Source organism: Bos javanicus, chromosome 2, assembly GCF_032452875.1.
Source record: "Bos javanicus breed banteng chromosome 2, ARS-OSU_banteng_1.0, whole genome shotgun sequence".
NCBI classification, from domain to species: Eukaryota; Metazoa; Chordata; class Mammalia; order Artiodactyla; family Bovidae; genus Bos; species Bos javanicus.
The window spans coordinates 122,756,833-122,781,376 of NC_083869.1; the positions used below are offsets into that span (position 1 = coordinate 122,756,833).

The 24,544-nt window shown below is 51.6% G+C and overlaps 1 protein-coding gene and 1 long non-coding RNA gene across 4 annotated transcripts; one reads left to right on the forward strand and one right to left on the reverse strand.

Moving 5' to 3' along the window:
• Positions 1 to 7,839: 7,839 nt before the first annotated feature.
• Positions 7,840 to 16,557, reverse strand: LOC133231735 (uncharacterized). Of its 2 annotated transcripts, none has more exons than XR_009731220.1 (3): positions 16,470 to 16,557; positions 9,355 to 15,090; positions 7,840 to 8,022 (listed from the first exon to the last, which is right to left on the reverse strand). It is a non-coding gene; the product is annotated as an uncharacterized LOC133231735 (long non-coding RNA). The 2 variants fall into 2 exon arrangements; XR_009731221.1 differs by having other exon boundaries at positions 7,840 to 8,025.
• On the forward strand, positions 14,631 to 24,324 carry MATN1 (matrilin 1). Of its 2 annotated transcripts, XR_009731212.1 has the most exons (8): positions 14,631 to 14,727; positions 16,441 to 16,787; positions 17,910 to 18,132; positions 19,031 to 19,156; positions 20,111 to 20,527; positions 21,425 to 21,577; positions 23,149 to 23,945; positions 24,228 to 24,324. XR_009731212.1 is itself a non-coding variant. In XM_061390220.1 (7 exons), the coding sequence occupies exons 1-7, from the start codon at positions 14,631 to 14,633 to the stop codon at positions 23,418 to 23,420; spliced, it is 1,635 nt and encodes a 544-aa protein (XP_061246204.1). In that variant the 3' UTR covers positions 23,421 to 24,324. The 2 variants fall into 2 exon arrangements, 1 of the variants encoding a protein (XP_061246204.1); XM_061390220.1 differs by having other exon boundaries at positions 23,149 to 24,324.
• The last annotated feature ends 220 nt before the right edge of the window (positions 24,325 to 24,544 follow it).

Genomic DNA, 24,544 nt, shown 5'->3' on the forward strand with positions numbered 1-24,544 from the left:
TCCTTTCAGGCTGAGTTGCCTGAGAGTGAAGCTGGCAGACAGCATAAGGCAGTCCGAGTTGGGCTCTGTCACCAGCACCAAAGGAGACCTAACAGAACCTTGAATGCCATGGCCAGGAGTGTGGGCTTATCCTGGGATACGGGACTCTTTGAGGGGTTTTGGGCAGGGGAGTTACAGGATCAGACTTGGGTTTTAGGAAGGAAGAGACCAAATTCTGGGACCCATAAAAAGGCTGGCAATGTCCCCCTATAGGGAAAGAGAGAAGGGAATTTGAGCTGTGCTGTCAATCTGTTGGAGTTGTCAGCTTTTCTTGAGATTGGCAGGTTTCTTCATGGATTTTACCTGCTCTTTATCTAATGCCCGAACAACTGATAAGGCGAGACTCTAATGGAGATGGACAGCAACCTCCCGTTTGTTCACACATGAGGCCCAGAGACATCAAGTGACTTTCCTGAGGCCACACGGCAGTCAGGAGTTAGACTGGGTGCCTTTTTACTCTACTTGCAAGTGCAGGTTTAGGGGTTGGGGACGCAGTCTGTGTGAGCTCCTGCTTCTTATGAAGATTCATATGAAGAGAACCACCCCCCCGCCCCAAGAAACCCCCAGCAAGTGGTAAATGGGGGCAGAGGTCACAGGAGGAGGGGACTGGCTTTGCCTCCAGCCTTGTGTCTTCATCAAAAAGTTGTCAAGGGGCAGTGGCCGTGTGTCCTGAGGACAAACGCTGAGATGACACTCTCATCCTCCTTCCCACTCCCACCCCTGGCCTGAAGCCAAGGAACTGGCAGAGATGTGTAGTGGAATTGTGCCCTGTGGCCAGGCGGCTATGGTGGGGGGTGGGGGCCGCTGGCCCGAGGAACAGGAAATAGCTGGGTTTGGGGAAGTCATGTGGCCCGGGCCAAGCCAAGCCAGCCTGCCATCACTGGGCAGTCCTCACCGCAGCCCCATCAATGCCCCGTTTGAGGCTTGTACAGGGATCCTTTGACGGGGTCGGGTAACCCACTGAGAGGGCCTATTTGAGCTAGATGCCCGGAAAAGAGCTGGCCCCAGGAAAGAGGGGCTGCGTGTGGGCTGGGCAGGTGAGGGCCGCCCAGACGGGCTGTCTCTTGGAGGGGAGGAGGGCCGACAAAATCAAGCCCTGTGGCTGAAGGGAGGGAACACCCGTTTCTCAGGGCTGTGACGGTGGCAGGAACAGTCACGGAGTGGGCTGCTTAGCGTGTCGTCTTTGCGACTCTCCCACTGGCCTCACGAGCAGGCGCCGCACGATGCTGCTTCCTGAGGCTCAAGGCGGGCAAGTCCAATGTCACCGTCAAAGTCACCAGCAGTTGAGGGCTGGAGCTGGGCTTTGACTCTGACACGCCTGATGGAGACTGAGCTTCTCCATCTGGTCCTTCCTGGCCCACCTCGGCCACCTTGCCGGTGATCAGAATGATGGCCTGAGGATGACCTTGGAAAGTCCTTTGAAGATGGGGACAGAGGCATAATTACCCTTGTATGCCTGGCACTGAGTTCAGGCCTGGCTCCAGAGCCCTGCGCTGCTTATGGTAGAGGCTGGGGGTCTGTTGTGGGTGCAGAACCCAGACAGAAGGTGACAGGGAGGTGGCCCAGGTGAGGTATGTTGGGGGCACAAACTCAAGCATGGATTCGCTATGGGGCTGGATAGATTCATGAGACATTTGGGAAGCAGGACCCAAGTGAGGCAGAAGTGAGGAAGAGGAGGGTAATGAGATTGGTGCCCAGGTCTGGAGAGCCTTTGGGATGGTGCTGCCCAGCTCTGAGCTGAGGACACCTGAGAGTGGACAAAAGGAGGTGCAATCAGCTTTGTTTGCATGTGAGTTGCCTGGGGGGACCACGTGAGGGGAGGTGCTCGGGGGCAACTGTACCTACAGGTCTGGAGGCAGGAGTGTGGAGGAGGAGGGGTTTAGGATAAGAGTGCCACCCGTGGACACGTGAGTGGGATGTCATGGGGGTGCAGTGTCATCAGGGCTGTTTTTTAAATTAATTTTTATTGCACTGTAGCTGCTTTACCGTGTTGTGTTCCTTTCTACTGTACAGACAAATGAATCAGCCACACATACCCATGTATTCCCTCCCATCTGGATTTCCCTCTCATTTAGGGCCACAAAGTAGAGTTCCCTGTGCTTTACAGTATATCCCCATCATCTGTCTATTTCATCAGTTCAGATCAGTAGTCGCTCAGTCGTGTCCGACTCTTTGTGACCCCGCAGACTGCAGCACTCCAGGCCTCCCTGTCCATCACCAACTCCCGGAGCTTGCTTAAACTCATGTCCACTGAGTTGGTGGTGCCATCCAACCATCTCATCCTCTGTCATCCCCTTCTTCTACTGCCTTCAATCTTTCCCAGCATCAGGGTCTTTTCAAATGAGTCAGTTCTTTGCATCAGGTGGCCAAATCACTGGAGTTTCAGTTTCAGCATCAGTCCTTCTGATGAATATTCAGGACTGATTCCCTTAGGAGGGATGTCTGTTTTTTACAGAGCATCAATAGTGTATATGTGTCAATCCCAACCTCCCAGTTCCTCCCGCCCAATCCCTCTCCCCCTTGGTATCCATACACTTATTCTCTACATCTGTTTCTCTTTCTCTGCTTTGCAAATAAGCTCATATATACCATTTCAACAGGGTTCACAGAGGTGTTAACCCATCAGCAGGACGTAATGTTGGCCCGTGGCCTCCCAGGGCATGCTCTCATGTGATAAGCACTTGCCCCCTTGCCCTATCCAGCCTCTGGCTTCCAGCCTTCCTGACTGCTTGTAGGGCCTGAGACCAAGACAGCACTTGGTCGGATGACATGTGGGAGACAGTGGTTCCCATACACAGGGGCTGTGACCTGAAGGGGCTGGAAGCTGGAAGCGCAACACAGCGACACTGCAACAGCCTGGGGTGGTGGGAACGGGTGACGCCCCCACGGCCGATGAAGGAGCTCTGCCCTGCTTATGGGCAACTTCTCCATATTGTGGGGAGATCTGGGGGAGACCAGCAATTCATGCCCAATCTGGCCATGAAATTTTCAATTTGGGGACTTCTCTGGCAGTCCAGTGGTTAAGACTCTGTACTTCTACTGCAGGGAGCATGGGCTCAACCCCTGGTCAGGGAACTAAGATCCTGCATGCTATGTGGCATGGCCAAAAATAAAACAACAACAAAAAGAGAGAGAGGGGAAAAAAAAGAAATCTCCAGCTTATAATGAAATAGTCTTAACTCACAAGGTGAGTAGCTCCCAGGCTTAAGGATGCTGAGTCTGGGTGGTGTGCGAGTACCTATTCTGCGTGTGCAAGGCAGCTTCTGTGGGTCTCTGTGGCCCCTGCCCTCCTGGACGGGCTCTCTGGAGCCAGCACTCACATTCCAACCTCTCCCCTGGGACTCCAGGAGGAAGTGGCCTCCTTAGCCAGCAAGGGCGTTTCAACAGGCAGTGGGCTTGGCAGGGAGCGGCCAACACAGGGGAGCTGCAGGCTTAAATAAACAGAGTCCATCTGGTAAACAGTTTCCCTGCTCCTCCCTGGTCCAGGTGGTCAAGCAGGACATTGACCTTGAAGCTTCCTCTGCCCACATGCTGGGGGGACAGGCCAGGTTGGGGGACAGCCTAAGCAAAGACCTGGAGATGCTGATCACAGGTCAGAGGGTGGTTCCAGTCTGGAAGTCTCCCCTCTGAGAACTCACAACTTACGACAGACACCGCAAGTTGTTCAGCCTTGTCCCTCTTGCCAGGGCCAAGCTGCTGACACTTTATATGGAGGTGGAGCTGAATTCTAGTCCGAGGGCATGGGGAAAAGCCAAGGTATTCTAAGGGGCTACAGGTGGAACTGTGGAGGGAAAGGAATGTCACTGTGCACCTTCCCAGCTCCTCTGTCCCAAGAAGTGATGTCAAGTGTCATAAGGGGAGAGTGGGACGGAAAGGTTCAGATGTTCCTGGCATTGGGCATCCTTACAGAGGCTGTGGGCTTCCCACGTGGCTTATGGGTAAAGAATCCAACTGTAATTCAGAAGATGCAGCAGATGGGTCAGGAAGATCATCTGGAGGAGGAGGGCATGGCAACCCACTCCAGTATTCTTGCCTGAAGAATCTCATGGACAGAGGAGCCTGATGTGCTACAGTCCATAGGGTTGGAAAGAAGCTACTAGCATGCATGCGTGCACAGAGGCTGAGGTGGAACAACCTTGACACTGTAACATTCCTCTGTGGCCCTCTGTGGTCACTCTGTAAGAACAGGGCCAGACCTTGCTCTCAGGCGATCAGATTCCACGGGTTGCTTCCCCAACACCCTTCATCACTGAAGGCACTGCAGAGGGAAGGGCATGAAGACTCAGTAAGCACCGAGTGCAGATTTGCTGTAATTAACACCTAGTCCTTTCCTTGTGACTCAGCTGGTAAAGAATCCACCTGCAATGAGGGAGACTGGGTTCGATCTCTGGGTTGGGAAGATTCCCTGGAGAAGGGAAATGCTGCCCACTCCAGTATTCCAGCCTGGAGAATTCCATGGACTGTATGGTCTATGGGGTCGCAGAGAGTCGGACACGACTGAGCTACTTTTCAATTTCACCTCCCCATACTGACCCTGAAGCAACTTTGCCTGAACTGAAAAGTGCTGTATTTCTTTCAAGATCTGCTTTTTATATTTTTTGGGCTTCCCTTGTGGCTCAGATGGTAAAGAATCAGCCTGCAATGCGGGAGACCTGGGTTTGATCCCTGGGTTGGGAAGATCCTCTGGAGAAGGGAAAGGCTACCCACTCCAGTATTCTGGCCTCAAGAATTCCATGGACTGTATAGTCCATGGGTTTGCAAAGAGTCGGACATGACTAAGCGGCTTTCACTTTTATATTTTTATTAGATATAGGTCTAAATGTGGCATTCCTGGAATATAAGGTTCCAAATCAATTTTTAATTTTCTGAGGAAACGTCATCCTGCTTTACATAGTGGCTGAAATGATGTACTCTTCCACCAACAGGGAACAAAGATCCTTCTTCTTCCACATTCTCACGGATGTTTGGTTTACCTTGTCTTTTTAATGATGACCACTTTAACAGGTGTGAAGAGATAACTTATGGTTTGATTTGCATTTCTCTGATAGTGGTGTTGAGCATCTTTTATGTATCTGCTGGCCACTTGGATGTCTTCTTTGAAAAAAATATGTATTCACTTCCTCTGTTCATTTTTGAATCACATTTTTTTTTAAGTATAGTTGATTTACAATATTGTGTTAGCTTCAGGTGTACAGCAAAGTGATCTATACATTTAATTTTTTCAGATTATTTTCCCTTATGAGTTATTACAAAGTATTGAGTATTATTATGCAGTAAATCTTTGTTGTTTATCTACATTATATACAAGTGTGTATCTTTTAATCCTATACTCCTAATCCCTTCCCCACCCTTTGGTAACCATAAGTTTATTTTCTATGTCTGAGTCTCTTTCTGTTTTATAGATTCACTTGTATTATAAAAATTTCATATTTACTTGTCAATCCCCTGCCCCTTCTTTGTTTTTTTTTTTTTTTGAAAATTAATTAATCAAATTATTTTTTTTAGCTAAGCTGGGTCTTCATACTGTCCATGGGGTTCTCAAGGCAGGAATACTGAAGTGGTTTGCCATTCCCTTCTCTCAAACTACCGCACAATTGCACTCATCTCACATCTCACATGCTAGCAAAGTAATGCACAAAATTCTTCAAGCCAGGCTTCAACAATATGTGAACCATGAGCTTCCAGATGTTCAAGCTGGTTTTAGAAAAGGCAGAGGAACCAGAGATCAAATTGCCAACATTTTGCCAACATCATTGAAAAAGCAAGAGAGTTCCAGAAAAACATCTATTTCTGCTTTATTGACTATGCCAAACTCTTTGACTGTGTGGATCACAACAAACTGTGGAAAATTCTGAAAGAGATGGGAATACCAGACCACCTGACCTGCCTCTTGAGAAATCTGTATGCAGGTCAGGAAGCAACAGTTAGAACTGGACATGGAACAACAGACTGGTTCCAAATACGAAAAGGAGTTCGTCAAGGCTGTATATTGTCACCCTGCTTATTTAACTTCTATGCAGAGTATATCATAAGAAATGCTGGGCTGGATGAAGCACAAGCTGGAATCAAGATTGCTGGGAGAAATATCAATAACCTCAGATATGCAGATGACACCACCCTTATGGCAGAAAGTGAAGAAGAGCTAAAGAGCCTCTTGATGAAAGTGAAAGGAGAGTGAAAAAGTTGGCTTAAAGCTCAACATTCAGAAAACTAAGATCATGGCATCTGATCCCATCACTTCATGGGAAATAGATGGAGAAACAGTGGAAACAGTGTCAGACTTTTTTTTTCTGGGCTCCAAAATCACTGCAGATGGTGACTGCAGCCATGAAATTAAAAGACACTTACTCCTTGGAAGGAAAGTTATGACCAACCTAGATAGCATATTAAAAAGCAGAGACATTACTTTGCCAACAAAGGTCTGTCTAGTCAAGGCTATGGTTTTTCTTGTGGTCATGTATGGATATGAGAGTTGGACTGTGAAGAAAGCTGAGCGCCGAAGAATTGATGCTTTTGAACTGTGGTGTTGGAGAAGACTCTTGAGAGTCCCTTGGACTGCAAGGAGATCCAACCAGTCCATCCTAAAGAAAATCAGTCCTGAATGTTCATTGGAAGGATTGATGCTGAAGCTGAAACTCCAATACTTTGGCCACCTGATGCGAAGAGCTGACTCATTGGAAAAGATCCTGATGCTGGGAAAGATCTTTTCCAAGGCAGGCGGAGAAGGGGACAACAGAGGATGAGATGGTTGGATGGCATCACCGACTCAATGGACATAAATTTGAGTAACTCCAGGAGTTGGTGATGGACAGGGAGGCCTGGTGTGCTGAGGTTCATGGGATCGCAAAGAGTCTGACACGACTGAGCCACTGAACTGAACCGAACTGGGTCTTCATTGCTGTGCACGCACTTTTCTCTAGCTGTGGCAAGCAGGGACTGCTCTTTAGTTAGGGTGCACAGGCCTCTCGTTGCAGCGGCTCCTCTTGTTGTGGAGCACGGGAGCTAGGCACACAGGTTTCAGTAGTTGCCGTGTGTGGGTTCAGTAGTTGTGGCTTGCGGGCTTAACTGCCCTGCCACATGTGGGATCATCCCAGACTAGGTAGGGATTGGACCTGTGTCCCTTGCCTTGGCAGGTGGATTCTTAAACACTGGGCCACCAGGGAAGTTTTTCTCTCCCCCTGTTCTATGCCCACATATACCACCTAAGGTGGGTAGAATTCTAAGAAGCCTCCAATGACCTACGACCTTGTCTAGTTCTCTCCCCTCGAGTGTGGGTGCATTCTGGGATTCTAATCAGTCACTCCTGGCTTAGGGTTATCTTATCTGGCAAGTTGACTTTAAGAAAGGGAGATTATTCTGGGTGAGCCAGACTGGATCAGTCTGATCTCTTAAAAGGGACTGAGCTCTTCTGGAAGAGGGGGTTCGGCATGGGAGAGACGTGAACAGTAAGAGGCCTTGGGGGAGCCCACATAACAAGGAACGGCAGGTGGTTCCTGGAAGCTGAGTGTCTCTTGGGTAGCAGCCTGAACAAGGCCGGGGTAGGGGAGCGGAGGGGGGAGGTTCAGTCTGACAACCGCAAGGAACTGAATCCTGCCAGCCACACTGTTTGAAAGAGGATCCTGAGATCCAGAAAAGAAGAATAAGGCCTAGTCTTGACTTCAGCTGGACTTCAGCCTCGTGAGGGACTGGGAACCCAGACTTGTGACCTTTAGGAACTGTGAGGAACTTTGTTTGCTATGTTCAAGCTGCTAATTTTGTGGTAATTTGTTACACAGCAAAGGGAAAAGAATGTAGCACTCCTTCCCAGTTTGGAGGAAGTTTTATTTTTCCTCTTCACTGTCTAAGTGGCAGCTGCACCAACGATCTTGCATGTCTGAAGTCTTGGTCAGGGTAGAGTCAGAGTTTTGAGACTGAAGGGGTGGAACAGGTGAGCCAACCACTGTTTGCACATCCTCAAATGCTCTTCTCAGGTCTCCAGATGCTCTGCTTTGAGGGAAAACAGCAGGGATTTCAGGCAGCCAAGAGAGAGGTTAGATACTTCGGAAAATGAGGGAGAAAATATATTCTGTTCTGCTAGCTAAAGCATTACATTACATTCAGAGCTCCGATTTTTTAAGAGGGAAAGAGACCACTGGGAGCTGGCACCATGTGCTGAGATCCATGTGTTGTAAAGGATGGTTGTAGGAAATGAAGTTTTCTTTAGAGAAGAATTGACTCAGTAGGGGTGTGACCATGATCTTCAGGTTGCAGAACATGGTACATGGGGGAGACAGGCTCACTTGCTCTCTTAGCTGGATGGACAATACTTTGGGGGAATCTCTAAGCTCCCTGTCCAAGAGGCTGAACACCATAGGCTGGATATCAGCTTCCCAGGGACAGAGAGAGAATTTATGTTTCTTATTGGAGGCTGGGTGAGATTGGTGCTTTAATTATAGCAGAACTACCTGGAAAGCTTAGAAATACAGGTTCCCTGGGTCTGGAATGGAGCCTGGGAATCTGTATCCTCTTCTGAACTATCTTATACAAACTGTCTGGATAGCTTGGGAGCAACTGAAGGAAATACAAAACAGAGAGTGACTTGCAAGAGCATATGAATGAGAATTGTGCTCAGCACTCCACAGATCCCAGTTGCCCTTGGGGTCCTGTAGGGACATGTCCCTTTCTGGCCTTCACTTGTCCCACCGCTTGGAGGTTCTCTTCTTCCCCACCCCTAGGTGGGCCCCAAAGCTTTGCCTTTACTTTGCTTAAGTACCCCCCCCCCGCCTCCCCCCTGCCCACCCCACACCACAGATCCTGAGACATAGACTTGGGTGTAGGTCGTTTTTTTGGGAGGTGGTCCCAGGGAGTACAGTGAGAGCAGGAGGGAGGCAGAAACTGGGATAGAAGCTAATAAAAATGTGCAGGGAGGGAACTTCCCTGGTGTTCCAGGGGCTGGGGCTTGGAGCTCCCCATGCAGTGGGCCTGGGTTCGATCCCTGGTGGGGCAACTAGATCCCAAACATTGCCAACTAAAAGTTTCCATGTTGCAAGTAAAAAATCCCACAACTGAGACCTGGGGCAGTCAAATAAATAAAAGTAAATGTTAAAAAAAAACAAGTGTGTTGAGAGAAGATAGGGGAGGGAGTGACTCGTTCTGTGGCAGAGAAAAGATGGGGAAGGCAGGGTTCAGGGAGAGAGACTGGCAACTGTCTGGATTTTGAAGGACCTTAAATGCCCAGCTAGGTCTGAATATTCATCTAGAGGCAATACAAGACCATCACAAGGTATTTTGCCTTGAGAAGAGTGACAGAGAGTGTCCTGCTCACTAGATACTCACTTTCCACCACTGGAGTCACTCCATCCCCAGGCAGAATCCGGTGATGTCCGCTCCTTTTCTCTCTCTTGTCCGTGTGGCTGGAGACAAAAGGCTTGGACTTGATGGGTTAGCAAGCTGGTGGCAGCTTTGCAGAGGGCCCATCTTGGACAGCAAGGAGATCCAGCCAGTCCCTCCTAAAGGAGATCAGTCCTGAATATTTATTGGAAGGACTGATCCTGAAGCTGAAACTCCAATACTTTGGCCACCTGATGCGAAGAACTGACTCATTTGAAAAACCCTGATGCTGGGAAAGATTGAAGGTAGGAGGAGAAGGGGTTGACAGAGGATGAGTTGGATGGATGGCATCATTGACTCAATGGACGTGAGTTTGAGCAAGCTCCGGGAGTTGGTGATGGACAGGGAGGCCTGGTGTGCTGTAGTCCATGGGGTCGAAAAGAGTCAGACACAACTAAGTGAACTGAACTGAACTGATTGTGACCTGAGTGCTTGCTTGTTACTGTCACTTAGCCTGTTCTCTGCTGACTAATACAAGAAGGCACTCTGAGAACCATAAGCACGGATGTGGCCTTCAATACCTTTCCTTCTCCACCATCCTCTGACACTGGCGTTGAGAGCCCAGCTTCATAGACGAAGGGCAGAACAGTGGGGGGACTCATCTAATGTCAAGACAACTGGCAGGTAACAGAACAGAGCCTCAAGCCCAGCTCTGTCTGATGCCAAGAGTTTTTTCCCTTCATAGGATTCCTTAATATCTGGCATGAGCACCAGTGACAGAAATCAAGATAATTTTCCGTGACATGTAGATGAAAAAGTTAAGTTTAATTCGTTTTGAATTTATTTGAAGGCATATTGGAATAAACATGTAATCTGTACATCAAACCAATGATTTCATGGCTACCATTTCAAATTAGGAGGAGAAATTTTTGCCCAAAAGTGAGTTGCTTTAAAGTTAGAACGATTCATTAAAAAAAAAAATAATAGTAAAGGTATACGTGCCGAAGAATTGATGCTTTCGAGCTATGGTGTTGGAGAAGACTCTTGAGAGTCTCTTGGATATCAAGGAGATCAAACCAGTCAATCCTAAATGAAATCAAGCCTGAGTATTCATTGGAAGGACTGATGCTGAAGCTGAAACTCCCAATACTTTGGCCACCTGATGCGAAGAGCCATCTCTCATTGGGAAATATCCTGATGCTGGGAAAGATTGAAGACAGGAAGAGAAGGGGACCACAGAGGATGAAATGGTTGGATGGCATCACCAATTCAACGGACATGAGTTTGAGCAAGCTCCGGGAGGTGGTGATGGACAAGGAAGCCTGGCATGCTGCAGTCCGTGGGGTCGCAAAGAGACAGACACGACTGGGTGACTGAACAACAACAAATGCAGATCCAGTAAATGGTGATAATGGTTTGGAAGGAGGAAGGGGACAGGCACCCACAGACTGCACTGCATCTAGAGACACCCAGGTTTGCTCTTCAGGAAAAGAACTGAGCCTGGGGCACAGGATGGGGAGTCCTGCCAGCCTTCCCCTGGCCCACACTCTGCCCAGAGGCCTCTCGGTGGACCTCTCTCTCTCAGATAAAACACTGAAGGCTTTAAGTCTCTGGAAACCCGAGGTGTGTGAAAACAAGGAGAGGGAACGGGGGAGCCCTCCACGGGCTGCCTGTCTGACTTCAGGAGCAGCCTCGGGGAAGGCGCCTCAAAGCACTGTTTCTCCTAGGCCAAGACCGGACACACTGCTCCCCATTCTGATTCCTGGGGTAAAATGTTTCACATTTTAAAAACACAAATATTTAGTTTCTGTCCTCAATGTATATATTTAACATCCAGGTCTCCTCCCCCTCCCCAAGCTCCTGCTATGGAATGTTAAAGGTGCCCCTTTGGGGGAAACCCATCTCCGTCCCTGAAAACCTACCTGTAGCATATTTCTGTGGCTTCACTAATGAGCAAAGTGACACAGAGAAGGCGCTTGTGTTCCTCCAAGCAGCCCATAGACCTGCCATTCAGCGACGGAGCTGAAAGAGCTGTTTCATGGGCCCAGCCGCGGCCCCGGCCAAGAGGGCTTTGTACCCTGTCCATTGGGAGAGGGGCGGTGGGGGGCGAGGAGACTCCAGCTCACGTTCTGCTCGTCCACCTTCAGGATGGCAGTGGTGGGGGACACTCGCCATCGGTCACCATCGCCCTGCCCTGTCTGACCTTTGCTGGTTAACATGGAAATAGACCCAGTTCTTCAGTTGCTTCTTTTCATTCATTTCTTGATTTGCTCACCAGAGATCTGTGATAGGCACCAGGCCAGGCCTGGGGAGTTCACTGGTGACAGATAAGACCCCCGCAGGCAGGGAGCTGATATCCTCTGGAGCAGGGTCGGGGTGGAAGTAGGGGAGCAGGTCCTACATTCATAACACAATTTTGGGAAGTGATATGGGCCGCAATGACCATGGCCTGCGGCATCTCGGGAGGACAGAAGCAGACTTACAAGTTGCAGAGAGACAAGAAGTCAGCTTGAACTGATTGCAGGAGGTGGTGAATTGTGAAAAAATGAAACTAAAATGAAAAGCCAGAGGATTTAACGTCCTCGTTCTCTAAAACAGGGGCGAAAGGGAATGAGACCTGATTTCTAAGCTTGGCTCTGTCTCCAAAGAGGCTGGGTGGCTTCAGGCAAGTCAAGAACCTCTCTGCGCCTGTTTTCTCATCTGACAAATGGGCTACCAGAGTTGGGCCTGATGACCCCACAGGTTTGCTGGGGGAGCAAAAGACACAGAGTGACGTAGTGAGTGAGTGTGCCACGTCACACGTACAAGGGACTGTCACCTTCATTATTCCTGAAGGTTGTGACAGTGTTGGTTGGATCAGCTGTGCCTGGCAATCACTTTAAAAAAAATGTCCGTACATTTCCTTTTATGGAGGTGTAATTTATAGAGGAAAAGGAGTACGTCAAGGCTGTATATTATCACCCTGCTTATTTAACTTCTATGCAGAGTACATCATGAGAAACGCTGGGCTGGAAGAAGCACAAGCTGGAATCAAGATTGTGGGGAGAATTATCAATAACCTCAGATATGCAGATGACACCACCCTTATGGCAGAAAGTGAAGAGGAACTAAAAAGCCTCTTGATGACAGTGAAAGTGGAGAGTGAAAAAGTTGGCTTAAAGCTCAACATTCAGAAAACGAAGATCATGGCATCTGGTCCCATCACTTCATGGGAAATAGATGGGGAAACAGTGGAAACAGTGTCAGACTTTATTTTTCTGGGCTCCAAAATCACTGCAGATGGTGACTGCAGCCATGAAATTAAAAGACACTTACTTCTTGGAAGGAAAGTTATGACCAACCTAGATAGCATATTCAAAAGCAGAGACATTACTTTGCCAACAAAGGTCTGTCTAGTCAAGGCTATGGTTTTTCTTGTGGTCATGTATGGATGTGAGAGTTGGAGTGTGAAGAAGGCTGAGGGCTGAAGAATTGATGCTTTTGAACAGTGGTGTTGGAGAAAACTCTTGAGGGTCTCTTGGACTGCAAGGAGATCCAACCAGTCAATTCTAAGGAAGTTGGTCCTGACTATTCATTGGAGGACTGATGCTGAAGTTGAAGCTCTGATAATTTGGCCACCTGATGGGAAGAGCTGACTCATTGGAAAAGACCCTGATGCTGAGAAAGATTGAAGGCAGGAGGAGAAGGGGATGACAGAGGATGAGATGATTGGTTGGGATCACAGACTCAATGGACATGAGTTTGAGCAAGTTCTGGGAGTTGGTGATGGATAGGGAGGCCTGGTGTGCTGCAGTCTCTGGGGTCCCAAAGAGTCAGACATGACTGAGCAACTGAACTGAACTGGACCTATATGCAATGATGGGGACCCTTCCTGGTTATACTCCTTTATTTATAAGTCTTTAGTTTTGCCTCGTCTGTGAAGACCCCGGACTGGGCCCAGATGCAGAGATGAATCAACCAGACACTTAGCCACTCACGGGTTAGACGGACAAGGTACAGAAGCACAGGGAAGGGGTCCTAACCCAGGGCAGCGGGGAGAGAGATGGGCATGGAGAAGGCACCTCCACCAGGCTTCCCCCATGCAAGCAGGGTGCCTGAGAGCTCTGGCCCGGGGCCCTCTTCTGGCATTGACACTCAGCTGCACTTAAGACAAGTTACTTCAAAACTCTGGTTTTCAGTTCCTCATCTTGGAAATGGGGGTAATAATATTGGTTGCCTCAAAGGGTTATCCAGAGAATTCGATGAGATGGTTCATGTAAGACTGCTTGCCCTGGGAGGTGGGCACCATTAGCATCCCCACCTTTCAGATGAGGCACAGAGAGGTGAAGCAACCTGTCCACAGTCACACAGCAAGTAGAGAGCACGCCCAAGTCATCTGGCTCCTAAGTCTGTGCTCTCGACCATCTTCCCTACTGCCCTGCTCCTAGTGTGCTGTGCTTGGTCGATCAGTCGTCTCTGACTCTTTGCAACCCCATGGACTGTATAGGCCACCAGGCTCCTCTGTCCATGGGGATTCTCCAGGCAAGAATACTGGCATGGGTTGCCCCACCCTCTCTAGGGCATCTTCCCAACCCAGGGATTGAGCCCAGGTTTCTGCATTGTAAGCAGATCCTTTACCATTTGAACCACCACAGAAGCCTGCCCAGCTCTTACAAGGGGCTCATGTACCTGTTCGCTCCGATATGACTCTGAAAGATTGTTAGGCAGAGAGTGATCAGGAGGAGGGGGCAACATGGGCAGATGGTCCTGCGTGGACAAAGGCTTGAGGAGCACTCAGATCCAGGTGAGGCTGGAGAACAGGGTGTGGGTGGAGAGCCAGCAGACAGGACAGCCAAGGTTGGAGGTGGGAAACTGGGGCTGGAGTTGTAGGTGGGAGAAGAGTGTTGGCGCAGGATGAGGGCGCCGGGCAGGGCTGGGGTGTGAGGCTGTTGGACTCAGGTTTACCTGGGCTCAGTCTGGCAGCTTCAGGCCAGTGCAGGCTCTGGGCCCGGAGGAGCCACCCTCCACCCACCTGATATTTCCTGGATTCCAGCTGCAGCTTCTGCAGGCAAAGGAGCCCTTGTGGTCAGAGGGGCCTCCGGAGCCCAGGCGGGGAGACTCCTTCCCTCCCTCCCTGGCACACACACCTCCATTCAGCCTGGCCCCGCCCTCCAAGGGGGCTGACCCCACGTTAGTTGGGGGCCCGCCTGACTGGGAGGCTGGGCCAGCAGGCATCAAGGTGGATAAGACCTGGCCCCCACTGGCCCCCACGACTGTGCTGCTACTGCCTGCGTGCCAGAACCATGAGGGCACTCAGTGGCCCCCGCCTCATGCTCTGTGGCCTGCTGCTGCTGCTGTTCCAGGCCCCATGCGCCCTTGGCCTCGCCCCACTGTCCAGAGGTGAGGGGGCCCCATGTGAGGTGGGGGATACCGGGCACTGAGACAGACAGAGGCTAAATTGGATCCAGCATGGGCGGGGGCGGGCAGGCAGGGGTGCCCCACAGGGCTGACGCAGGAACAGATAGAGATGGTGACAAACACAAGGACCAGGGTGGGCTGACCCTGTCTGTTCTGTGTGGAGCGGGCATGAGAAGGCTTCTCTGAGCCTGTCTCTCGGCTTTGCAGCTCCCAGGCTGTCCTCAGGGACCAGGCACCCTGCAGGGATGGTCTTGGTTTTCTGGGTCACTGACCGCACAGCCTTCTGTCACCTGGGGCTGCAACCAGGCCCAGGGCTGAGCTCACGACTCTCTGATGACTGCAGATCTGAGGGAGGAGGGGTGGCAAGATGACATTCCCCCTTCCACCAGCGCTTCCAGCATATTCTGGACTGGGCTGTCCATGAGCTGTACCACTGAGTTTCAGTTGTGAGGACAGAGTCCTAGGATGCCCAGCTCCTCCTGTGCAGATGGGGAAATTGAGGCCAGAGAGAGGAGGATCTATCTAAAACCACACAGTGAGTGAGCAAGCCTCAGAGCCTCATGGCTCCTGGTCCACTGTCCCATGGTGTGGCCAATGCCCTCTCCATCTCTGGGCCTCAGTTTACCCATTTGTAGCCTCAGCTAGTGGCAACCAGGAAACCAAGTTGCAAGGTGATTTCTGAGGTCCCTTGAGGACTTCTGATGTCCCGGCCTGGGGCACCATGGCTGGGAGATAGGACTGTCCACACACCTTGTCTTTCTTGACGCTTCCTGCATCCCTGCTTGGGAGCAGCCCAGATTTAGTGGTGGACAGAGTGCAGACTTCTGTACTGGCTGCAGGGCCAGGCCAGTGATAACATCAAGCATTAAGCCTATCCTCCCCTCCAGGCAGATGAGAAAAGCGAACTTCAAAGCTGCAATCATCTGCCCAAGGCCACAGAGCTAGGACTCGGACTCCGTCTACCCCACTTGGGCTCTGTGTCCCTCCCAGCACATGGTGCTGCCTCCCAGGCTGTCTGGAAAGACATCGCTCCCTGGGGGTGTGTCTTGGGGGCCCACTTGATCAGACTGCCAAGGTGGCCACGAGGAACTCCTGCTGTTTTTCCTGTTCTTAGAGACCAGCCAGCAGGCTCTGCGGGACTGGGGCCAACTGGGTGCGCTTTGCTGATTCTCTTTGACGCTCAGATGAAAGAGCCCACGTTGACGGGTGTTGCACTGGTTTTCAAGGCTGTGCCCGCCGGAGGGCCGACCCTCAGTTCCCTCCTGCCCAGGCAGGGCAAAGAGAATCTCTTGTTTACACTCTGGGCTGAAACCTGAGACGTGAAGGCTATCTTCTCCTTTGCTGCCTCTGAGAACCCTACATGCCCAGCCTTGAGTTGGCACCTTACACATATTTTTGCTTGCCCTCAAAGGATTCTGTAAGGAAGGGATCGCCTGTCCATTGTACAGACAGGAAACTGAGGCTCAGAGAGGTGAAGGTGCCATTTGAACCTTTGTCTTTCCTATGGGCTGAGCTGGGGGCCTCTGGCAAGTTGCTTGCCTGAGTCCCCATGCTGACAGCAGGACCCAGCCAGGCTGATTCATGTCTGGTCTAGTCTGCCTGAGGCCTCAGGTCTGGACCTAAGTAGCCCCTGATGCCCTGTTCCTTCGTCTTAAGTATCTCCGCTCCATCCTCCCGACCTCTGCCCCCTCCCAGGGCACCTCTGCCGGACCCGGCCCACCGACCTGGTGTTCGTCGTCGACAGCTCACGCAGCGTGCGGCCCGTGGAGTTTGAGAAGGTGAAGGTGTTCCTGTCCCAGGTCATCGAGTCACTGGATGTGGGGCCCAATGCCACCCGCGTGGGCCTGGTCAACTACGCCAGCTCCGTGAAGCAGGAGTTCCCGCTGCGGGCCCACAGCTCCAAGGCTGAGCTGCTGCAGGCTGTGCGCCGCATCCAGCCACTGTCCACGGGCACCATGACGGGTCTGGCCATCCAGTTCGCCATCACCAAGGCCTTAAGCGATGCAGAGGGTGGTCGCCCCAGGTCCCCCGACATTAGCAAGGTAGGGGCTCACAGGAACGTGGCAGCCTGCAGCAATGAAGAGATACAGCTAGGTTTTCAGGGCCAGGAGCCTCGGCCTCTGGAGGGGAGGAGATTGTACAAGGCCGCTCCCCAGGGAACCCAGGGTAGGGATACTAAAAATAGTGCTGCTCCCTCTGGCTTCTTATCAAGAATCATCTCAGGGGGCCTCACCACACCCCCTTTCTCCAGATAAAGAAACATGGGCTCAGGAAGGTGAGCTGTATTTCCAACCCAGGCCTGTCAGGTCACCAAGACAGGGGGTCGGGCATCCAGGCCAGGAGGAGGAGACTCAGGAATCAGAAGCAGACTCAGGTCAGAAGCAGAAAAGCAGCCAAAGGGGCTGGACGCTGAGTCCCAGACTCCTACAGAGCAGTTTGGAGGACCCGACTTAGGGCAGGCTGGACAGGGGGTGGGTGAGGGCCAGCCTCGGCACCAGGGTCCATTCTTGTGGCCCTTTCCCAGATACAGCACACAGGGGACTTGTGGGAGGGGAAGTGTTTTCTTCCTAGGGAAGTTAGTATCTTGAGGAACGGAGGGAGAAAAGGCAGCATCTTCCTTCATTCCGTGGGCATCTATATGGGTACCACCTCTCTCCCAGGGTATACAAGGGAAGATGGGCAGAAGAGAGGAAAAACTTCCACTCTTTAGCGTCTGCCTCCCTCTGGTGGCCAAAAGGTAGAACTGCATGGAGTTGAGTACAGAGGTTTGGCCCTGCCCTCGCAAGCACCCCCAGGCTGACGGAGTGGAGGTGGCTCTGCCCTCAGAGGTCACAGAGCTGTCTGATGGAGGAGGAGACACCCAGAAGCCCTAGTCAGACGGAAGAGCACCTAGCCACGCCTCTCACTCAGAAGAAACCTTTCTCCTCTCCCACTATTCGAGTTCTTTTTCTCGGGCCTGATATTGGTGGTGGCGGCAGTCATATCCACCTGCCACCGAATAGCTGTGTGACTGGGGCTTGCCACTCCGCCCCTCCGGGTCAATCTCCTCTTATGTCAACCGTCCTGGGGTGTTGGGGGGGCGGTGGTGCTACTGGAGGACCAAGTGGCCCACCCAGTGTGGGGAGGGAGGCCAGGCTCTCGCACGTTCCTCCTCTGCGTCGCAGGTGGTCATCGTGGTGACGGACGGGAGGCCCCAGGACAGCGTGCGGGACGTGTCTGCGCGGGCCCGGGCCGGCGGCATTGAGCTGTTCGCCATCGGCGTGGGCCGCGTGGACAAGGCCACGCTGCAGCAGATCGCCAGCGAGCCGCAGGACGAGCACGTCGACTACGTGGAGAGCTACAGCGTCATCGAGAAGCTGTCCAAGAAGTTCCAGGAGGCCTTCTGCTGTGCGCGGGTGGCGGGGGGCAGGCGATGGGCCAGGCTGGGGGTGGTGCTGGGGGAAGGGAGATTAGGGAAAGGCGGTCGGGTGTCTGGCCAGGGCCAGGGCAGGGCCAGGGCTGAGAGCGGACAACTGGGGGCAGAGGTGGCCTATAAGAGGCGGGGACTGAGATTGAGACCACATTGGGGGCGGGGCCAGGGCCTTATCTGGGCTGATTCCCACCCAGTCCGAGGTTGAGGGACTTGGGGAGGAGGTGACGCTCAAAAGACCTTTTTTTTTTTTGGAGATAGAGTCCTGGCCGGGAACATGGGGAGGGCCTAAAAAAGCCTGTGCTATTTGGCTGCGGGGTGTGTATGTGTGTGTGTGGTGGTTGGGGGGTGGAGGGTTGGGATGCCAGTCTTCTGCCATGTGGGAAGGTCTGAGGGGGCTTGAGCATTGGGGTGGAGAAATTTCAGAACCTTTAGCGGGGTGGAGGAGGCAGTGCAAGGATTCTTCTCCACGTGTAAAACAGATCTAGGAAGAGCTTGAATCTAACTGAGAATTCTAGGCCATAATGCACAGTACCACAAATCTGGCATTTCACAAATATTTGTTGAGCGTCTTCTGTGTGCTGTGTTCACTGCTGCGTGTTTTGTTCTAGTCATTTGGAATACAACAGTGAACAAAGGGGATTTAGGCCCTGCCCCTGTGGCCTATATCATTTCAGCAGGAAGCTTTAGTTTATTAACAGCAATGCCACCATCTCCAGGGATGTCAGCCTGGCTGCAGTGATTCTGGCCTGGGTTGAGAGTCTGGAACCCCACCTGGGTGAGGGCCCGAGTGACCCTGAGCTTATGAGGGGCGATTCTGGCTGAGATATCCAAGGGCCGGTGACCGTGTGCTTCTGTCTCCTCTCGTCCCTGCAGTGGTGTCAGACCTGTGTGCCACGGGTGACCATGACTGTGAGCAGGTGTGCGTCAGCTCCCCGGGCTCCTACACCTGTGCCTGCCGCGAGGGCTTCACCCTGAACAGTGACGGCAAGACCTGCAATGGTCAGTGGGCCGGACACAGGCAGCCTGGGGAGGGTGGTGGGGAGGGGATGGGGCCTTGACCAGTCCCCAGGAAGCCCACCCGAGCCTCCCTGCTCCTTGCCTCTGGACCAATCTGCAATGGATATCTTCTGTGGACTTGTGGACACAGAGGGGGAAGGAGAGGGTGGGATGAATTGAGAGAGTAGTATTGACATGTATGCACTCCCATGTGTAGAGCAGATAGCTAGTGGGCAGCTGCTGTGGCTTTCCGGGTGGCTCAGTGGTAAAGAATCTGCCTGCCCATACAGGCACTGCAGGAGATACAGCTTTGATCCCTGGGTCGGGAAGACCCCCTGGAGGGGGAAATGGCAACCCCCTTTAGTATTCTATCCAGGATAATCACATGGACAGAGGAGCCTGGTGGACTGCACAGTCTCTGGGGTCATAAAAAGTTGGACACGACTTAGTGACTGAGCAGGCAGGCAGGGGAAGCTACTGTAGAGCACAGGGAGCTCAGCTCAGTGCCCTATGATGCCTAGAGGGGTGGGAGGGAGGCTCAAGAGGCTTGTGTATACATATGGCTGATTCATGCTGTTGTACAGCAGAAACTAACACGACATTGTAAAGCAATTATCCTCCAATTTAAAAGAAAGAGATGTCTTCTAGAGTTTGATGCTTGCAGTTCTCTTCTCACTGTCCCTCTTTTTGCCACTGTGGATGGTGGGTTTAGTGTGGTAGAAGGAGTTACATAGTCTTGAACTCACATCTTGGTGCCACTACTTCTGAGTTGTGTGATTTAACCCTGTTTAGAGCTTCAAGTTTCAATGCTGGAGGTTAGGCTGCCCAGAGGGAGTTCTGAGGCCCAAATGGGATGATGTTCTGAACAGCTGTTGGGTGTGGTGGGTACCCAGCCACTGGCTGGGATGAATGACTGTGTCCTTAAGCTTCACCTCACTGCCTTCCTACCCTCTCCAGTCTGCAACGGTGGCGGGGGCAGTTCGGCTACTGACCTGGTCTTCCTCATTGATGGGTCCAAGAGTGTGCGGCCGGAGAACTTTGAGCTGGTGAAGAAGTTCATCAACCAGATTGTGGACACGCTGGATGTATCGGACAAGTTGGCCCAGGTGGGGCTGGTACAGTACTCAAGCTCTGTGCGCCAGGAGTTCCCACTGGGCCGCTTCCACACCAAGAAGGACATCAAGGCAGCCGTGCGGAACATGTCCTACATGGAGAAGGGCACCATGACTGGGGCTGCCCTCAAGTACCTCATCGACAATTCCTTCACTGTGTCCAGCGGGGCTAGGCCTGGTGCCCAGAAGGTGGGCATTGTCTTCACTGATGGCCGGAGCCAGGACTACATTAACGATGCTGCCAAGAAAGCCAAGGACCTTGGTAGGTGCTGCTGGGACCCTGAACACCACCAGTGGCCAGGGGTGCTCATGGAACAGCTCAGTTTCAGTTTAGCTTAGGTCTGTTCTGATGAGTGCCCTAAACCCAGGTTCGATATAAATGAGGTTTGTCCAACTCTTTCTTATACTGATGAAAAAACTGAAGCCCCAGAAGAGTAAGTGGATTGTTCTGATGGCCTTTTGGTAAGTGAGGCTTGGAACTTTTCCAGTTGAATATTCCCAAGAGCATACCATCTGTTGGCAGGCAACCCCACTTTGGGACAAGCCTGAGTCTCAGCTTTGTCACCTATTAAATGAAAATAATAGCAACCAGTAGATGGATATTATAAGGGTTACATGAGATTACAAAGTTCTCAGTACAAGGAATCAGTACAAGTCTGATATATTGTAGCATCTCAGTAAATGTTGATTTCCTCAATGTCTTTGTCCCAGGCATTGTGCCTGCAATTCCAGCATCTGCCACCAGGAGGTGACGGGTTTGATTGCCTGGGCATTCCCCAGATTTAGCCATGGTTGCCTGTCCCCACGGTGAAAGTGAAGTGAAGTGAAAGTCACTCAGACGTGTTTGACTCTTTGCAACCCCATAAACTATACAGGCCAGAATATTGGAGAGAGTAGCCTTTCCCTTCTCCAGGGGATCTTCCCAATCCAGGGATCAAACCCAGGTCTTCTGCTTTGCAGGCAGATTCTTTACCAGCTGAGCCACAAAGGAAGCCCAAGAATACTGGAGTGGGTAGCCTATCCCTTCTCCAGAGGATCTCCCTGACCTAGGAATTGAACCGGGGTTTCCTGCATTGCAGGCGGATTCCTTACCAACTGAGCTGTCAGGGAAGCTGCCTGTCCCCATGGCCACCATTATTCACCTTGTTCCTCTTGGTAGGCTTTAAAATGTTTGCTGTGGGTGTGGGCAATGCCGTGGAGGATGAGCTGAGGGAAATCGCCTCGGAGCCCGTGGCAGAGCACTATTTTTACACAGCTGACTTCAAGACCATCAACCAGATTGGCAAGAAGTTGCAGAAGAGGATCTGTGTGGGTGAGTGAGACCAGAAAGGGCACCAGTGGGAGGAGGAGGTGGGGCTCTGATGATACGTGTGGGTGTCTGTTTGTGTAACCATCCTGGACTAGATATGGATGGGGAAAACAGGAGCTGGGATAGCATCATGAGTTGGCAGAACTGGGAGGAGGGCTGACCAATCTGACTTTTCAGTTCAGTCACTCAGTCGTGTCTGACTCTGCGACCCCATGGACTGCAGCACGCCAGGCTTCCCTGTCTTTCACTATCTCCTGGAGTTTGTACAAACTCATGTCCATCGAGTCGGTGATGCCATCCAACCATCTCATCCTCTGTCATCCCCTTCTCCTCCTGCCTTCAATCTTTCCCAGCATCAGGATCTTTTCCAATGAGCCAATTCTTCACATCAAGTGGCCAAAATATTGCAGTTTCAGCTTCAGCATCAGTCCTTCCAATGAATATTCAGGACTGATTTCCTTGAGGGTTGACTGGTTTGATCTTCTTGCAGTTTAAGGGACTCTCAAGAGTTTTCTCTAACACCACAGTTCAAAAGCATCAATTCTTCGCTGCTCAGCTTTCTTTATAGTCCAGCTCTCACATCCATACGTGACTGGAATGTACACATGACTGGAAAAACCATAGTTTTGACTAGACGGACCTTTGTCAGCTAAATAACGTCTCTGCTTTTTACTATGCTGTCTAGGTTGGTCATAGCTTTTCTTCCAAGGAGCAAGCATCTTTTAATTTCATGGCTGCAGCCACCATCTGCAGGGATTTTGGAGCCCAAGAAAATAAAGTCTGTCACTGTTTCCATTGTTTCTCCATTTGCCATGAAGTGATGGGAATGGATGCCATGATCTTCGTTTTTTGAATGTCGAGTTTTAAGCCAGCTTTTTCACTCTCCTCTTGTCCTCGGTCTGATTTTTTACAGCCAGCAAACATGTACTGAATGCTCTTTTACAAGCGGCACTGTTCTCAGTGCTCTCCAAATGTGAAATCATTTAATCCTATTTGGTAGGAATATTGTTATCCCCATTTTAGAGACAGGAAAACCAAGGCCAGAGGGGTGGAACAACTGAGTAACTGGAGGAGCCAGGATTTGAACCCTGCTTCTTCTCCTGGTTCCCAGTGGTAAAGAGTGTAGATTCCCCAGACAGGCCTGGGTTTGCATGTTTGCTTTGACACTAACTAGCTGCTGGCTCTGGGCAAGTTGTTTACCTTCTTGAGTTCTTCATTTGTAAAACGGGATTGATAACAAACCCAAAGAGTTGGAGTGAGGAGTCACCAAGATGACCTCGGGGCCCCCGACTACAGCGTCCTGCACGTCGTAGGTGGTCAGCATTGGGGAGGCTGTTTTGGAGTTCTTTATCAGGGTTTTGAGGGGTCAGGAAGACATTCAGGGATGGCCCCCTCCGTCACTCCTGGGAGCTCTGTCTCAGGAACTCTACATGTCTCTCTGCCTTCTCGCATCTCCCAGGCCCCACACTCCCCCAAGGCGCTCCAGTTCTGGCCCTGAGCAGTGACTACCCGCCTCCCTGGCAGGCAGCCACTCACCAGCTCCTTTCCCTTTCCCCACTTTCTGCCCACCCCAGAGGAAGACCCGTGTGCTTGCGAGTCCATTGTGAAATTCCAGACCAAAGTGGAGGGGCTGCTGCAGGCCCTGACCCGGAAGCATATCCTTTCCCAGAAGCCTCTGCGAGGAGAGGGAGCGGTCAGGAGGGCCCTGTGGTGGCGGGGAGGAGAGAGCCTTGCCCCTTGTGTGGTGGGGTCGGGCAGGCTCCTGCTGAAGACGGGCTGGATCCTGGCCCGGGAGGCTGGCCTTGGCTTTGGTACTGACAAGGGAGAGGCAGAAACCAAGAGCTAGAAGCTGGGCACACACGGAGTCCTGGATATGCTCGGGAAAACGTGGTGCCTCTGGACTCCGCTTTCTTAGGCGCTCGGTGACCTGCCTACTCACCAGACTCCTCTCAGATGGGGCTGCACCCCGCACAGCTCCCCGGGCTCAGGCAGGACTAGGCAGGTACCCAGCAGGCCTAAACCTGCACCTGGGCAGGGCTGGGCTTTCCAGACCCGCCGTAACTGCTGGCTTGTTTTTGGAAAGCACCCTCCTGTGGGCCGTGGATGGGTAAGTTTTGACCCTGGCGAAAGCACACGCTATGGGGAGGGATGAGAGAAAGTCCTGGAAGCGGGGTCCGGAGTGCAGGTGCCACCCTGTCACCGCCCTGCTCCAGTCAGCCCTCGCCTCTCCTTAACTCCCAGTCCACTGGAAGCCGTGAGTAAGCGGCTGGCCATCCTGGAGAACAGAATCGTCTAAGCCCGCCTGTCTGCAGTGCAGCTCACGGAGCCCTGCGTGTGTCCCCTGGAGCCCAAGTTTAGTCTAGCTTTACCAGTTCAGTGAGAGGGCTTTGGGAGGTGGGGTCCCAGGACAGGACTGGGCTTTTTCCTCTCTCACCCGTCGAGCCTGGGCGGAGTGTGTGTTTGAGTGTGTGTGCTGGGAGAGTGTGCCTGTTCGGGAGCGCACATGTGTGTGTGTGTGTGTGTGTGTACACCCAAGGGTAGGCATGTGACTAGGAACATGAGTGAGAACACAGGGGTGAGTGTGGGAGGAACTGCGTTTGCTTTTTTTTTTAATCAAAAGCTTAATATATTCCTGTTTGTTTTTTTTTTTCAGTTCACTCTTTCTTGACTGTGAGTGCTGTGAATTTCTTTTCTGGTTTCTGTATTCCCTTTTGAAAAACCATTAAATGTGATTTAACGTAAGCACTGAATGAGGCTGGTGGCCTTGTGGTCATTTGGGCGGCAGGAGGAAGAACTTGTGGGGGTGGCAGGCGATGAGTTTGCTCGGAGGAACTCAGCAATGGTGTCAGCAGGGAAGATGGCCACTGCTCCCCAACCCGCGCGTGTCTGTCTTGACTTTTCAGTTACAGATTCATTGATGAGATCTCTGTTCATCCTCCCAGCAACCTTACCCAGAACAAACTTGAGTCA